Source organism: Malania oleifera, chromosome 3, assembly GCF_029873635.1.
Source record: "Malania oleifera isolate guangnan ecotype guangnan chromosome 3, ASM2987363v1, whole genome shotgun sequence".
Classification (NCBI taxonomy): domain Eukaryota; kingdom Viridiplantae; phylum Streptophyta; class Magnoliopsida; order Santalales; family Ximeniaceae; genus Malania; species Malania oleifera.
The window spans coordinates 111,342,237-111,355,797 of record NC_080419.1 but is presented as its reverse complement, the minus strand read 5'-3'; the positions used below and the strand labels follow the sequence as shown (position 1 = coordinate 111,355,797).

The 13,561-nt window shown below is 36.2% G+C and overlaps 1 protein-coding gene across 3 annotated transcripts in view; it reads right to left on the bottom strand.

Annotated features, from left to right (window-relative positions):
• Window positions 1-6,283: 6,283 nt before the first annotated feature.
• Window positions 6,284-13,561, bottom strand: part of LOC131152049 (uncharacterized) — a 53,259-nt gene continuing 45,981 nt past the window's right edge. The window contains exons 9-11 of one of the 3 annotated variants that reach the window (XR_009135828.1): window positions 9,149-9,370; window positions 6,972-7,071; window positions 6,815-6,848 (exon numbers count right to left, since the gene is read on the bottom strand). Coding sequence is in view for 2 of the 3 variants with exons in the window: in XM_058103638.1 (XP_057959621.1) it covers window positions 6,698-6,848; window positions 9,149-9,370 (373 nt within the window). In the remaining variant the exon portion in view is untranslated. Of the gene's footprint in view, window positions 6,849-6,971; window positions 7,072-9,148; window positions 9,371-13,561 lie in introns of all 3 variants that reach the window. The other 2 variants (XM_058103638.1, XM_058103639.1) reach the window with 2 other exon arrangements.

The following is a 13,561-nucleotide window of genomic DNA, read 5'->3' as shown; positions in this document are numbered from 1 at the left end:
ACTTATAATGTTAATATTTTAGAAGTCTCATGTAAGTGCTTTAATGTTTAAAATATCATTTGAAATATTTTGAAGCTCTTAGGTTAACTTCTTAGACCTAGATACTTTTTAAAATACCTGAATAATATTTTTATAATGTCAAAAATTATTTTAAAAATGTTAAAATCATTTTTGGAATAAAGAGTACCAAAAAGAGTTTTTTCCCAAATGCTGTCAGTTTTTATACAGCCGCATTGAGGTGAATTTTTCTCTATCAAAAACTCATTATTTTAAATAGTGGTAAACATGAAAGTTGTAGGATTTTCTCTTAGATTTCGTTTGACACCAAGACCACGTAATTTGGAGTTATATAGAAAAAGTTAATGTCAAAACACTGAAATGGGGTCACTGCTGTCAGACATTTAAAAATTGTTCAACGGGCAAATTTTTAAAATTCCAATGTTTTAAATTATAGCCGTTTGAACCTTAAATATTCTAATAGATAGGGAAATTCTTTAAGGAAACTTTTGCAAGTTTGAAAGCTTATAAATACATGGTTTTTCAAAACAAATAAAAAACTAAGAATTGAAAAATCTGTTTTGAGAAGCTGAAAGTATTCTTGTTCTTCCTAAGTTCTCTTGCTCACTCATTGAAAAATTCTTTTGCTGAGAACTCTGAAGTGTTGATCTTTCTTCCTTTGAATTCCTACTGCTAATCCTCTTCTAAGAAGGATATTGGTAAATTCTACATTTGAGCTTCATTCTATTTCCTATTGATATTTTACATTGAAGTATATAGTGCTGAAATTGTACTAACTTACTCTTTGAGAGAGTATACTTGTACGCAAATTTTATCTTGTGTTTCTTGTAGTTCATTGACATTCCAAGGTATTTGGATGGTTGGCTAAGCAAGGGGATATTGCTTAGAGAGGCGGACTCTAGCCTATGTAAGGAGTGACTGAACGAGGGAATATCATTTGGAGAAGGCAGGCTCTAGTCTTAACCAAGGAGTGTTGTAATCGGTTTTGTTCCACCCGTCAATGGAACAGGTTTAGTGAATCCTTTGGTGGTTTGCCAAAGGCGAGGACGTAGGCTGGGTATAAGCCGAACCTCGTAAAAATTTCAGTCTCACTCTCTTTTTCCCTATTCTTTATTTTCAATTCATATACAACTGCGTGGATGATTTAAATATCTAAATTATACATACTACGCATATTTAGAAATCAAGTAAACTTAATATCCAATTTTGATTTGGGTTGCGGAAACCGAAAGGGAGTACGTTGGTTACACCATATCTTACGGAAACCATACGGCAGTACGTTACTTGGTTAACACCCCAAAGATAAATTTACCAAGAGTTTATTTGAACTCTAAATATTTGGAAAGAGTGATTAAATTTATTTATACAGGGCTTTACTTCAGTAAACATAAATTATAATTCATAATCACAGGACTTATATAAACAAACAAATTATCTCAAGATCTTATATTACCAAAGTGCTGAATATTTTATATCTTGGTTTGGTTGTTTGTTGTTTAACTTTTACTTGGAAAATAAATTGATTGTTTGGTTTGAAGATTGTGTTTAATTGATTGGATAAAAGAACTAAGTTCTTGATTGATTAAGGAATTAAAAAACAAGTCAAGAATTGGTTAAAAGAAATAAAAGAAGTTTAAGATATTTTAAAAGGAATCAAAAGAAATTTTTAGAATCCAATTCACCCCCCCTCTTGGGAAGCTATTCCTAATTTCATCTTCCAAAACCGTGACGTGAAACGCGGGGGTCTCTATCTGACACAATATATATTGGGACCCCGTGAGAACGAACTATCTCCTGAATGTAAATCTCTGTCAAATGGTTGAGGGAGTAGCTGATTTTGATAGGTAAGAAATGGGCGGTCTTAGTCAACCAATCTACTATCACCCAGATCGCATTCTGACCGTGCAACGCCGTCAGCAGTCCTGACACAAAATTCATAGATATATGATCTCACTTCCACTTTGGCATAAATAACAGCTGCAACTGCCCTATTGGTCTATGGTGCTCAGTTTTTACCTGCTGGCACGTCAAACATTGGGCTACATACTCAGCAATCTCTTTCTTCTTTCTTTTCTTCCTAACTCTCTCTTCTCCTCCTCAGGTTCTCACGAATGTAGAAGAGAACCATGGTATTCTAGCAAGGCCAGATCCACACCAGCCATGCCTTAAGGCTCTTCCCACTTTAACTGTGAAAACTTTCTTGGATGGATAACAGTATGCACAAATTAACCTTGCATGCTCGGGTTATGCGGCCCGTAGGCGGGACTTAACTCTGACTAGCCTACCAGGCTAAGTCAAACTATAAACCTTTGTAGTCCAATTGACCTCCTCAACCTGGACTTAACTGCCAGGGAGACTGCATCTCTCCTCTAGGCACAATCGACTGTTCCATTCCACGGTCTATATGAGATGTGTGGTTGCACTTTATACTGTGTTAGCAATGGTACCGTGCTCTGTAATCTATACTGGTCCATCAGGGATTTGATACTATATAATACTTTTTCTGTATATTGCTTGTTTTATCATGATTATGTAATAAACTATAATAACCATGATTTTGTATAAATTGTATTACCATGATTCTGCATAAAATGTACAATGATTCTGTATAATAATTGTAATTCATAGTTCTGTAATAACTACATATCATGGTTTTGTAATGATTGCATATCATGGTTCCGTAAAAGTTGTATAAAATCATGGTTCTGTAAAATTTGTCTATCATGGTTCTATAAAAGTTGTATAAAACTCTATATTAAATCTCTGTGTTATATATGATATTTCTCATGCCACACAATTTTAAAGAAACTATTATACTATAATCTGAATAGGTAAAACTGTATTTTCTTGGTATATAAAAATAATACATATCATTTGTAAAACTTTCCTATAACCTAAATTTCTGAATTTTCACAAATATACCACAACTGTAAAATTCAAACCCATAAACACATGTTATATTTTAATTAATAAAATTTCCTAAAACTAACTGATGTAACTTATTCTCCTTACCTGATTATCAAGAAGCCTGCTAAAAATACTATATTCACGCTCGCGGCGTTCCGAACTCAAAAACCCTAAAATCAGGTAATCCTAGAATTATATCACATTCACATTTTCCTCGAACCCACATATTCCTTTTAACCAAGGAAACATCAAATATTTAACTATTTATCACCCTTACCTCATTCCCTAAGGAAACACCCACTGGAACCCTAAACCCGCGCTTGCGGCATTCACACCAAAACCCTGTATTCCACAAATTCCAATTTATCAATTTACTCCATAATTATGTTCATATTCACATTCCTAGAACTATACACCCATTAAACTAATTAAAACACCAATCAACATCATAAACAACTTCCTCACCTCAATTTGGGATGGTGCCTGGAATCCTCAGAACATAATTCTGCTCTGGTTAAATTGAAGAGAATCGCCGCTAGGCCTTAGAAACGGAGTCTGATTGTCCATTGGGCAATTCTAGAGTAAGAAAATGACGAGAGAGAGAGAGAGAGAGAGAGAGAGAGAGAGAGAGAGAGACGAGTTTTAAAATTTACAAAGAAAACGACCATGCAGCGTTTAATAGCATTCTGTCCCTGCCAAAAATCGTCGACGATTTTCTTAGGCTCCCAGAAAATCATTGCCGGTTTTGTCTTTAATCTTACCCATTTTTCACCGTTAACCTTTTACCCGATTGCAGTAAAACCATATAATCGCCGATGGTTTTCTTAACACTCCAGAAAACTGTTGCCGATTTTCTCCTCTCCAACCCATTTTCCTCTTTTCCTTATTTATTTTTTAATATTATATTTTTCGGGTCTCTACAGAAAGTGTTTGAAATTGTATTTTCATCAATCTCAAGGTATATCATGTACAAACTATTTAAAGGCAAATTGATGCATAACTTATGTCATGAATTGTGCCTATGAGTTAAAAATTCCAATTTGAAAAGTTTCAAACTAACTAAACTTCTCCTGATTAATTGCCTCAATATTCTGCATGCTGATTTGGTTGACTTGATCCTCAACACAAATAAACTCACAATTATGTTAGTAATCAAGTATAGGGTTTGCAATATTTCAATCTATGTTCTAATAACAGTGGGCATGCCTATACATTAGCCCACATATATCCGACCCTGCCCATATACACAATTAATATGGTTCCAATCAAATGTCTTCTTTCACATACCTCTCAAACCAAAATCCAATAGTCAAGTCAAATCTAAACAAACCAGAATAGGCAGAAATCAAAGGGAATCTGATAAGAGTAAGGGATCCACACCTTTAGGCCTTCTACTCCTTCGTCTTTGGGTCCTTGTACCAACTCAGTCTCTGATATTCTCTTGTTCAGTGACTCTCTGTTGCTCCTTCATCAGTTCTCCCCCACACAACCATAACACTATTCTCTCTTTAAGGATACTCTCTGTTTTTTACCATCTGTTTCTTTCTGCCTTACAGCTCGAATTGCTTTCTATGGTCTCCAGTCCCCTTCTTTTCTTTCCTTCTTTCCATCTATAGGCCCAAAATAGAAAGAAAAATATCTTGATTTCCTGGATTTCCCTCTTTTCATTTGTCAATTCCCTTAATTCTTAGGGATTTTGAGTAGGGATTGGATGGTTGGCTACAAGTGGTAAGGTGGCTACTGCTAAAGATTGACCAAGTAGGAGGCGCTGCAGGGGATTACTCGAGTAGGAGGGTCGCTGGGTTGATTGTGGGCATAAAGGATTTGGACTCATTGCAATCTTGTTAGCCTGGAGCTAACTCAAAATTTAGGCTGTGTGCGCGCTATCTTTTTGGGAACATAAATTTTATAGGTTTGGATTTGTATGATTTGATCGCCTTTGAGATTTTAAATTTCAGATGTTAGATTTAAATTTATGTAAATTTAAACAAAATTCTGTATAAAATTGTATTAAATTTCATCTAAATCCATGTAAGTTCAAATTTAAGGTTCGAATTCTATGACTCCCAAACACTACCTTGTAAAATTCATTATAATTTTACATTCTATGGGAATCTACACAAAACCAAATTCAAAGCCTAGACTCTAAAGCTACCTTGTGTTCGGAAGAGATGTTGAATTTAGATTTGTACACGTTTAGATAAAATAAATTATAAAATTATATTAAATTTTGTCTAAATCCATATATTTTCAAGTTTGAAGCTTGAACTCCATAATCTCATATGCCACATAATAAATCTTTGTTTGTGAACTCCTAAGTTTTTATTATATCTCGAGATCCTTAACATGGTCTATACAAATTAGCTAGGCATAATCAGTTTTAAAGCATATTTGTTTGTGCATTGTTAGCAAACATGACATTCCAATGATTAAAACTCAAAGCCTTTAAGTGTGAAGTTTCAAGTTCATACCTTGAGATTAATGAAAAGAATCATGGAATGAAAACTGAACTTTGAGCGACTCATGACTCAATGATGGATAAAGGGCACATGGCTAAAAATAGAAAGGCCGTCCACCTAAGCTAAGGAGACTTGTGCGGTGAAGGGAGAAAGAGAGAGAGAGAGAGAGAGAGAGAGAGAGAGAATTGAGAATGGAGGGCATTTGCTTGATGTTGCTATTATGATGCAAAATGCATTTGATTTTATAGTCTATCTTATGTATTTTTTCATAAGCCTTAAATACTTGTAGGTATATATATATATAAAGAGAGTCCAGATTGGGTCGGGTGAATTAGATACTAAACCCGCGCACGCACATATTATGAGCAGGTGAACCAATCCTTCTGATTCAAGCAAATATTCCTGTTCCTGCATCCCACATGAGGCTTCAAAAACTAATCAACAATTTAAACAGCAGAGGAAATCAGGAATACCTACTTAATTAATGAGACTAAAATTTCCATCTTCAAATTTTCAACTGAACATCTAAATTCAAACACCATTCTGATAAAAACAAAGGCGCATGTAGAATTCATTTCGATCAAGGTTGCTTGGAAAAGACACCACAAAACAAATAATAAAAAGTAAAATATTAAGGAAACCTATTTCCCATTGCTTTTCCTCGCTACATCAAATATTATTAAAAATAACAACTTATTTTAATATAATTAAAAATTAAGGTAAATTAAATTCATAATATACAAAATCAAAATTTTATTTAATGATTTAGCATACTTTTATGATAAAGATAAATTAAACGTTCATGATGTACAAAATTAAAATTTTATTTAATTATCTAACATTTATTTATTTTTCTTTTCATTTCCACTTCTCTAAATAATTATGAGGATCTAACTCGATTTTCCGACTTTTCAACATTCTTATATAATCGTTTTATCACTAAATCTATACTCAATCCCTAGAATTCAGGGACAAACATTTACATGGTCACTACAAATATAACAATGAAAAATAAAATTCGGCAAAGTTCTTTGAAATATGAACAAACCTACCCCAGGTCCACCAGTTCAACCAAACCAATGGAATTGGTCTAAATGGATTCTCTGAGGCAAAGCTCGACCCTTACAAAGAGCCGCCCGACTACACTGGGCCTAATATTTTCTGGTCGCAACATTGACACAAATCTTACAACAGCATCATATTCTTCTCCATGAGTCGTCTATTATTTACACTAGGAGAAATGCATCATCCCAAGTGTGAGACAACACGTACATGGAAAAATTAATGTTTCGTAATTGCAGAAGCAAGTTGCGTCACTTGATCTCGTCTTGTAAGAGAATCTCGAACACATCTGTCCTCAGATTTAATTCCTTGTCCCGCATTACTTCTTGGAGATCTGACAGCTCCTTTGCAGTTAGGATTGAGTTCAACTTGAGAAAACCATCAAGCCACAGCTTCTTTGACCTAGTAAAAACATATTGAACAAAACTGATATTAAGCCTTTTCATTTTTTTGGTGAGCATTGGGTGGATGAACAATACTGATTTTGGAATATAATATGTCCAAAAGAGTTTCAATAAAACCTACCCAAGACCTAAACCATTCTCCAGCTTTCACAAGAAGAGAAACTACTCAAAACACTTAGGATTGGCCACATAAGTAGAACCCTTTGTCCAAGTCACATAACCTATATGCCAAAAAACCCTCTTCAATTAAGGGACATTAATGAAGTTCCAAGGAAATTAAAAGGCTTTCCTTTTTATTTTTTATTTTTTTTGTTGGGGGGGGGGGGGGGGGGGGGGCGCAGGTCAAGGGTGCCAGATTTGAAAGGACAAACGTTAATACATTGGGTAGAGAGAAATCCTTCAAGAGAGAAATCCTTCAAGCTAGTGATTGCCAAGCCAGAATGTTCTAGTTTTTTAACTCAATTGTGTTGTGTAAAGGGATCAACTAGCAAGTTTTCCAAATTCGTATGATAGAAAAAGCCACCAGTACTTAGAAACTGATAGAGAACAAAGGGAATTTAAACATCTGAATGGGGACATTCAGTTATATTTTAAATTGCTACTTTAGATTGATATTTTTTACTATATATATGCTTCACATTTTCTTTTCCCTCATACTACGTTATCTTTATTGTAAACCACATGCATGGTCTATTAGTAAGATGACATCCACGAGCCAGTTCTGCATATCTCACACTAACTATTACAACCCTTTCCCAAATCCCCAGACCAAATAAAGTAGGATAGTTGCTTGAGGTGGCTAATCACTAGCATTAAAGTATGTTAGATCATTATGATACTCTAATGTTGATTGCATGGATTGTAATGATTATCTTGGAATTTAACATATGGATCCTGCAAGGAACTTTGTTGAGTTATCAAAGAAAGACTAAGACTATAAGTAATGATATCAGAAAATCACTTAGGTTTTAAACCAGGATGATCAACCGTGGAGGCGATGCATCTATTAAGAATCTGAATGTGAAAGTTTGTGGAAAACAAGATGAATTTGCACATGGTTTTCATCAACTTGGAGAAGGCTTATAATTGGGTATCTAGGAATGAGTTCTAGAAAAGCAAGGAGCTTGTACTGCATATATAGAGTTCATTAGGGATATGTTCAAAGGAGAAGGAAAGAGTTTAGGACAATAGGACGGGTAGCTGGGGGGCCTTCCAATCACAGTAGGTGTACATCAAAAATCTGCTCCTGCGTCCTTATCTTTTTGCTATATTTATGGATGTAAATTACTAGACGTATCCAAGAGGCACTCCCATGATGTGTGTTGTTTCCAAATGGTATTGTCATGATTGAAGAAACTAATGAACAAAATAAAAGTTACAACAATGTAGACAAGATTTAGAATCTAAAATTTTGAGCAAGAGAAGTAAGACTATAAAATTCAATTTTAGTAAATTCTAGGAGTGATAATGAACAAAACGTCAAACATACCTTGGACTTTGATCATGTGAGCAAACAGAAAATTTGAAGATGTGATGCATAGAGTTTAAGCAAGTTTTTAGAATAGAGAGAATTTTTTTGGTATACAATCTGATAATAAAAAATCGCTAAAATTAAAAGGAAAACTCTATAGATAGTTATCAACTTTGTTGAACATAATAATATTGGGCTACCAAAGGATCGAAAAAAAAAAAAAAAAGCACAAGCTAGCTTAAGTGAGAACGTCAATATGGATGAGTAAAATAACTTTAGAATAGAGAGAAATCATCATCCATAACATGCTAAAAGTCACACATTTAGAAGAAAATTAGGGGGAGGGAAATTGAGATGGTTTGAAGACTAGGCAACATGGAACAAATAGTGCACCCATCATGAAGAGTGACTCAATATACGTTAAGAGGGGTAGACCTAGAATAACTTCGATTGATAAAGTAAGAAAGGATCTAACGGGTAGCGTTGAGAGAATGTTGACCCAGACAGATCAAGCAGTGGTAGAAATGAATTCATACAATTGAAATGATGATGTTGTTGTCGTAGACTTGTGCGGTACGGTACCCATGAATGAAAAAGAACAACTAGTTATATATGAATATATAAGCTCACAGATAGACTAAACCAACTGCCTGCACACTTTGAGTGCACAAAAATATTAATTTTCACAACCTCTTCAAGAGAGAAAAATATTAATTTTCACAACCTCTTCGAAAAAGAAAACTCAAATATTAATTTTCACAACCTCTTTGAAAAAGAAAACTCAAATATTAATTTTCACAACCTCTTTAAAGAGAGAAAACTCCTACCAGGGGCATGCATGAATAGCTCGAAAGAAAACTCGTCGAGCAGCTGAAGGGTCGCAAGCTATGCTAAACTCATATGCAATGAAGCAGCGCCAGAGTAGTACCGAGTTGCACAACTTCTCATTTGCCAATGCCCTTTCAAACAAGCCTTGTATTCTATGCCGAGAGTTGCCCCTACTCAACTCAAATGACAAGGCAAAGAGCCAAACAACCACAGATGGTTTCCTGAGTGTATTGGACCAAAAAAATTGTCATTACATATAAATCGGGCATATGATAGAGTTGGCAGAGAAATTCATAGAAGATGGGTTGTGAAACATTTAATTTTATAGTATTAAAAAAATCATATATATATATATGATCTTTGTGTTTCAATACATTGCATGACATATCTTTAGCTGATAAAAGATGAAATGTGCATCTAGAAAATATACATCTAAATTTTCTAAGTCCAGATATTTTTATATTCAACATTTAATTTGGTTAGTGCAGATCTTGCCCTGATGGCCCGTCATGAAATTATTTAATTTTTGCTTCTATCAGTTCTTGAAAAGTCCCTTAAAAAAATAAAAATACGAATTTTTGGAAATTTTATTTTATGGAAATTTATTTTTTAATAAAAATAATTTTTTTCAAATAATTAGAGCTTAAAAATTAGGATTCTTTTCCAAGCCCATTAAGGTGAATGAGTCTCCATTTATAAAATAAACATACCAAGAGATATGAACCCTAAAATGAGTCATCGCCTCTAACCTATCCAATTTGAATGGTAAAAACTTTGATTAACATATAGTTTGGAGGATCTTCACTCTAGGTAATAAAAATTTAGGAGTCCTAGTCATGAACCACTACACACACCCAAGTGAGAGGATGTTTTATAATGCAATGGGGCTTCCATCTTATACCCTATTAAGCACCCAATTTGCCCTTTCCTCCTTTATTGCAAGCTGACATTTAATTCTATGTAAACAATAAAGCATTCCAGACAAATTGAGCAATTCATTTAATTGGAATAAAGCACCAATTCAATCCAAACATTGAATCCTGTTAAAAATAAACTAAACAAAAAGAAACAAACTATGAACATGTTGGCTATGGTTTTGCACCCAGGATAGAACGCCCAAGTTGTCTACTTAATCCTTCTTAAATAGGCAACCAAACCCAAAGTAGTTTTAAAGTCTTTGACAAGGAAGCCAACACATTCATCATACATAGCCAGAGCAAAAATTCATCACAAATCTGAAAACTAAATCCTAAATATTTTATCACAAAGTAGAATATTAAAATTGAATACGTGATGGGTATACAGTACAATTGCACAAATAAAACCTTAGTTGCTTGCTTAACCATGTAGAATAGGGGATCAAACCAAAGTAATTCACACGCACTAAAGAGCATCACCAAGCAAGCATCCAAACATTTAATTATACATCACATAAACAATATTGTGACGAACCCAAGGAAACAGCCTCTCCACATAAAGCAGGGTAAGGCTGCATACATTGATGATGCTCCCCCTACCTTGTAAAGCAAGGGGCCTTGTGACCCAGGGACACCCTTTATGAGGGCTGGCCTTGGATCAACGATAAGGTTGCTCCTTTGTGACTGATTGATCACAGATTCAAGTCCAAGGAACAGCCTCTCTACATAAAAGCGGGGGTAAGCCTGCTTACACTGACAACCCTGCCCTACCCTCGCAAAGCAGGGAGCCTTGTGCCCGGGGACGCCCTTGATCACATTAACAATATTCCTGAGACATTCTGCCACCCATGGTGCAAGAAGAATTAAAGACCCAGAGCATATTTACGAGTAAATTTCATGAATGGTCATAGAACTTTAGTATGTTCTTCAAATGGATCACTGAAATTTTATTTGTAACACTTTTTGCACTGAATTTTAGAAATCGTTTCAATGTGTTCCAGTGTGTCATGACGGCCTTTTTGGACTGTTGAAATGCTCTCCAAGCATCCTGGTCAATCATCTTATTCAGACATTGTGGGTCCCAACCACCAACAGCACCAAAACCTCCATATCCAAAGACCACCCTTCATCCACATTCTTCCCCTCCACGTCTTCTTCAGCTCCATCGCAATCAACCACCCTCTACAGCCATTTGAGAACATGCACCTCCATGATCAACAACCATAACAAAGGAAATAGAGACATCAGTTCTTACAAGTTGAACTTCGTTGGCCTCTCAGTTTTTGCAGTTCTTGTCATTTCTCAGAAAAATTTTAGCATCTCTGTGATTATGCTTTCACTTTTTAATTGAACGCGGTTGAGATCTGAAATCATTTAGGCTAATGCCGCAAGTTCAGTCTGTCTCAAGAGTTCGTTTGGTTGCTAGAAAAACAGGGAAATGTTCGGAATTGTAGTTTTTTGAATCCCAACATTGTTATTATTGGCGACTGGAATCGGAGGAAAAGCAGAAGCCGCCAGTGGACATGACCTGCCTTACTTTAATAAGTTTTTTTAACTTGTGAAAGCTCAACTAATATAACCCAAATTTTAGCAGTTTTCCTTTTCTTCCCTCATTTTTTGGCCAAGGATTCTCTCCTTTGCAGGGTGCAGATGCAAAGGATGACCTTCATATGTCTATAAGACACATATCCACCTTGAGTGATTGAACGGAAAACAATATATTGTTATTACCATATTATTATAATATTTATCACTACTCATTCGACCACATGTGGCAGACACATGTCAAATGAATATGTATGTAGAGGACTGAGGACCATCCTCTGCACCCCTACCAAGGAGAGAATACTAACCTATATTTTTATAGCTTGTCTGGACAACCAAATAGAGGATAGATTATCTTGCAAAGAGTATTCGTGGACACTTTTTTGCTTTTCTCTGGGAATAGATCCTCTCTGTGCATCTCCTTGAGCAATAAACAGCCATAAAAATTAGGAATGCCTTAAAGCTCAATTCAGTTTATGGAGTGAAACCACCTGCTAAAGGGCCATGTCGGATGGTGCCTTGAGAGATAGTAGAGTTGGGGAAGCAACTTGATGAATTGGAAGCGGGATGTGTTCGCCCTTCCAAAACGCCGTTGGGAGCATCGGTGTTGTTTCATAGGAAACATGAAGAGCATCTACGGAAGTCGACAGACTGAGGGGAAACAATCTGAATGTGAAGAAGGAAAATTTCTCTTTCGCTCGGCGGAGCAACAAATTCCTTGGTCAAGTGGTTGAACAAGGTCGTATCCGGAGGGGTATGGAGAAGGTAAGGATGATTCAAGAATGGAAGATCCCCACGACAGTGAAAGAGTTGCGTTCCTTTCTTAGCCTTACTAAATACTGCAGGAAGTTCGTTGAGGGGTATTCGCGGAGAATGACTCCAATAACAGGACTACTGGGGAGGTATTATTGGCCGCACACATGGGATGATGTGGTTGATTATACCAAAACTTGTCTCACTTGCCAACAAGACAAGGGGGAGTGGAAGAAGTATGGTGCTTTCATGGCCACACCAAAGTACTGTTCGGCAGAGGAGACGACACAATTGTTCCTTGTGACTGTTGTGAAATATTGGGGTGTTCCCCAAGTTATTATTTGTGACCGAGACTTAATGTTCACTGACAACTTCTTGACAGAATTTTTCAGGATATTCAAGTCACATATTGACATCTTTTCGAGTTATCACCGACAGACAGACGGACAGATGAAGAGATTCAAAGAGCTGCTAGATGAATACTTGTACCATTTTGTCAACGACAACCAGAAGAATGGCGTGTAACTACTTGATGTGGCTCCATTTTGTGGCAACGCCCAAAGGCGCTCAACAACCAACAAGAGCCCTTTTGAGTTTGTTACAGGCCAGCTGCCACTGTTACCTCACATAGTGGGCGAGCCGTACAGACGAAAGAGTCCCAAGGTGTGCATCTTCACCAAAGAATGGAGACAAAATACAGAGTTTGCCCAAACCTATCTGGAGAAAGCTTCTAAGCATATGAAGAAGTGGGCAAATACGGGGAGAAGACCGCAGTTTCATGTCAGCTGCCTCAAGCCATTCAACGCCAACACCAACGACCTGAGCAGAAGTCAGTCAAACAGCGCAGAGTTGAAGACAGTGCAACTTGACAGACATGAAGTTGAAAAGATCCTTGCAAATAGAAAGTTCATATCCTCAAGAAAGAAGCGGTAGAAGTTCCTAGTGAAGTCGAAGTGCCTTGATGACAAAGAAATCAGCTGGATTTCAGTGGAAGATTTGAAGCCCTTCGTGGACAAAGTTGAAGTGTACCTACCGCCAAAAGTCTACGAGAACGTCAACCGCATAAGTGGGGGAGAATGTCACGAGCTAAACTTGTTCAGGGCATTATGCCTACCTGTGACCGCTTATTTCGTGTGCTTAGGATGGGTTTCCATCATGTAAATACTAGTGTAGGGTTATTTTCTGCTAGTAGAGTCT